The sequence below is a fragment of the Triticum aestivum genome, chromosome 2A, assembly GCF_018294505.1.
Source record: "Triticum aestivum cultivar Chinese Spring chromosome 2A, IWGSC CS RefSeq v2.1, whole genome shotgun sequence".
Classification (NCBI taxonomy): Eukaryota; Viridiplantae; Streptophyta; class Magnoliopsida; order Poales; family Poaceae; genus Triticum; species Triticum aestivum.
In genome coordinates this window covers 111,868,894-111,872,173 of record NC_057797.1, presented here as the reverse complement: position 1 = coordinate 111,872,173, position 3,280 = coordinate 111,868,894, and the positions used below count along the sequence as shown (strand labels likewise).

General features: G+C 57.1%; 1 protein-coding gene across 1 annotated transcript; it reads right to left on the bottom strand.

Moving 5' to 3' along the window:
* Positions 1–414: 414 nt before the first annotated feature.
* LOC123187872 (15-cis-phytoene desaturase, chloroplastic/chromoplastic) lies at positions 415–2,245 on the bottom strand. Its single transcript, XM_044599840.1, has one exon. It carries the CDS (start codon positions 2,028–2,030, stop codon positions 606–608), a length of 1,425 nt encoding a protein of 474 aa, XP_044455775.1. The 5' UTR covers positions 2,031–2,245; the 3' UTR covers positions 415–605.
* Positions 2,246–3,280: the final 1,035 nt, after the last annotated feature.

The following is a 3,280-nucleotide window of genomic DNA, read 5'->3' as shown; positions in this document are numbered from 1 at the left end:
TCCATATACTAACCAGACTGCAAATGATCTCTTAAACTCCATATACTTGTCAAGGGCAATGAAAAACCCAAAAGGGCAAATCCAATTAATCTCGGTTATCAAATCATGTCAATCCAACGACCTAAACTGCTTCAATATCGAGCGCTCAACACATTTAGTGTATAGTTAATTTCATGCCAAATATAATGATAATCATATATAAATAATATCTTACTTAATATCTGCGTGCATTTAATATACTTTCAAATTAACGTGCATTACACATACACGCAAACCACCTTTCTCGACCACCCCACCGCATATCATGTGATGCGGAGAAATCCTCAAAAATTTCTCGCTTTTACTTCTATCACGATTTTTTACGCCATGAAACGCCCAAGTAACCTCGTGCAGATGCGCTGTCATTCCGTCTAGGATGAAAAGCTTATTTTTTTTGTCATAGAAATAAGTACCCAACCCAACCATATTGAGACGTGTTTTGTGACAAAAAATATTTCCGTTCGAACTAAAATTTACACAAACCAAAGATGTGCTCGGACGTGCATTTTGCCTTGCCACTCGAACAGTAAGAACAACGGAATCCTCGCGCACAGAAGCCCTTTTCCTCAGCTCAAGGATTGGGACAGCCCCCCATCCTTGGCCAGGGCCTCGGCCGCCCTCCTCCCAGACACCATCGCGCCGTCGAACGTGGCGGAGCACCAGTGGTCGCCGCACACGTACACGCCGTCGCCGGCCCTGGGGTCCCGCCCCGCTGGCTCCGTGGGCGGCGTCTGGTCCGGCTGCGCGAAGCCGATGCGGTACGTCCTCAGGTGCGCCCACGACGCCACCTCCCCCGCCCCGAACCACCCGCCGAGCTCCCGGACAACCTCGCCGGCCAGCTCCGCGTCCTCCCGGTCGGCGAAGGAGCCCACGAGCGACACGGACACCAGCACCTTCCCCGCCGGCGCGTACGACGGCGCCACGTTGGTCGCGAAGAACATGTTGTTCACGACCCCCTTGCCCGACCCGTTGAGGAGCAGCACGGGTTCTTGCACCGCGGCGCGGTCCGCGGAGAAGTAGAGGCACACGGTGCTCCTCTCGGCCGCCTTCTTGTTCTTGGGTCTCGCAGGTAGCTGCGGCAGGAGCTTCTCTGCTTCCGGCTGCTCGACTGCGACGATGACGCCGAGCTTGCCGGACACGGTCTCGCCGGTGTCGAGCGTCACGCCGGACGACGGGTCGATGGCGGCGACGCGGGCGTTGAGGCGAACGGAGCCCGCGGGGAGGCGGTCCGCGAGCTGCGCTGCGATGGCGCCGATCCCGGCCTCCGGCAGGGCGTTGTCACCAAGGGCGAGGCGCTTGAACACGAGCTCGAAGAGGCGGGACGACGTGTCGAGCGCCGGGTCGAAGAATATCCCCGCGAGGAACGGCCGCAGGAACCGCTCCACGATGGACGGCGAGAACCCGAGCTTCTCCAGGTGCCTCGCGGTGGTCGTCTCCGGCGAGGAGAGGATGACGTCGTCCGGGGTGGCGGCCGCGCGGAGCCGGGTGATGCCGACGAGGAGCTTGTCGGGGAGGGTGCCGACGGGGGAGAAGACCGAAGAGAGGGAGCGGATGGGGAAGCGGAACGGGTCGGAGAGCATGTGGAACGGCGACCCGCCCTCGCCGGCGCCGATGTAGACGAGCGCGCCGGGGAAGAACGGCTGGAGGCGCAGCGCCTGGAAGTCGAGGAGGCGCTGGCACTCGGGGTACGCGGTGAGGAAGATCTGGAAGCCCCGGTCGAGCAGGTACCCGTCGACCTCGTCGGTGGCGACGCGGCCGCCGACGCGGTCCGAGGCCTCCAGGAGCGTGAACGGCACGGAGAGGGAGGCCAGGTGCGTGGCCGCCGCGAGGCCCGCGAGCCCGCCGCCGACGATGACGGCCTGCTTGCCAGCAGCGTCGGCCTGGTTCACGTTCACCGATGTCGCCGCGGCGGAGACGGCGAACCGGAGGGTGGCATGGCGGCGGGGCGTGGGAGGCGCGGGTACGAGGAGGTGGGCGGCGTGGACGCGCATGGGGGTTGCGGTTGCGGCGAGTGGCGGGAAGAGACTGGGCAGAAACGGGGAATCGTGGCGGGGTACGGTTCGGGAGGTGTAGGCGGTTGTCCATGGAGTTGTGGATATGGTGATCCGTCGCGTGGACCTGGCGTTTGGATGGAGCGGTGGCCATAGTGGGGCCGCTAGCGGAAATGTGGGTGGGTGTTTGTCGACTGGGTGCAGGGCAGGCTCGTGGCCATGTGGGTGTTATCCTCTCGGTCCCGGGGAGAAGGAAGGGAATTGCTCCGCCGCGATCCCGAGTGCCAACGACAAACAGAGTTTAGCGAGACAGGATGACGTGCCGCTGTTTTTCTTGGAGTGTTATTTTCTTTCGAAAATGCCCAAACTCATTCATATATTAAGTATCGTAGATCCTTGTAAACACACTCGTACAAAAAGATAAAATCACATTAAAAAATTTGGGGTTGCCGAAGTCTTCTTTCTTCCGCATCCATCGACGGCATTGTGAGCATAACTCAATGCTGTCTCTGGGCTTCCGCACCGGCGGAGCAAACTTTTTTAAACCCACAAACCTGTAGAAGCAGGTCGAGAAGTCATTGATGCAGACTAGGAGATACGCACGACAGCCATTGATACGTTCATTTTGCATCATACTTTTATATCGATATTTATTGCATTATGGGTTGTTATTACACATTATGTCACAATACTTATGCATATTCTCTTTTATTTTATAAGGTTTACACGAAGAGGGAGAATGCCGGCAGCTGGAATTCTGGGCTGGAAAAGGAGCAAATATTAAAGACCTATTCTGCACAACTCCAAAAGCCATGAAACTCCACGAAAGTCAGTTTTGAAATATATAAAAAATATTGGGCGAAGAAAGTACCAGAGAGGCCCACCCACCGTCCACGAGGGAGGGGGCGTCCTACCCCCCTGGGCGCACCCCCTACCTCGTGGGCCCCCTGCAGGCCTCCGGTGCCCATCTTTTGCTATATGAAGTCTTTTGCCCTAGAAAAAATCAGAAGGAAGCTTTCGAGACGAAGCGCCGCCATCTCGAGACAGAACCTTGGCGGAACCAATCTAAGGCTCCAACGGAGCTGTTCTGCTGGGGAAACAACCCTCCGGGAGGAGGAAATCGTCACCATCGTCATCACCATTGATCCTCTTATCGGGAGGGGGTCAATCTCCATCAACATCTTCACCAGCATCATCTCATCTCGAACCCTAGTTCATCTCTTGTATCCAATCTTTGTCTCAAAACCTCA

Excerpts from the sequence above, each read along its gene's own strand:
- LOC123187872 (XM_044599840.1), bottom strand. The coding sequence starts at position 2,030 with ATGCGCGTCCACGCCGCCCACCTCCTCGTACCCGCGCCTCCCACGCCC.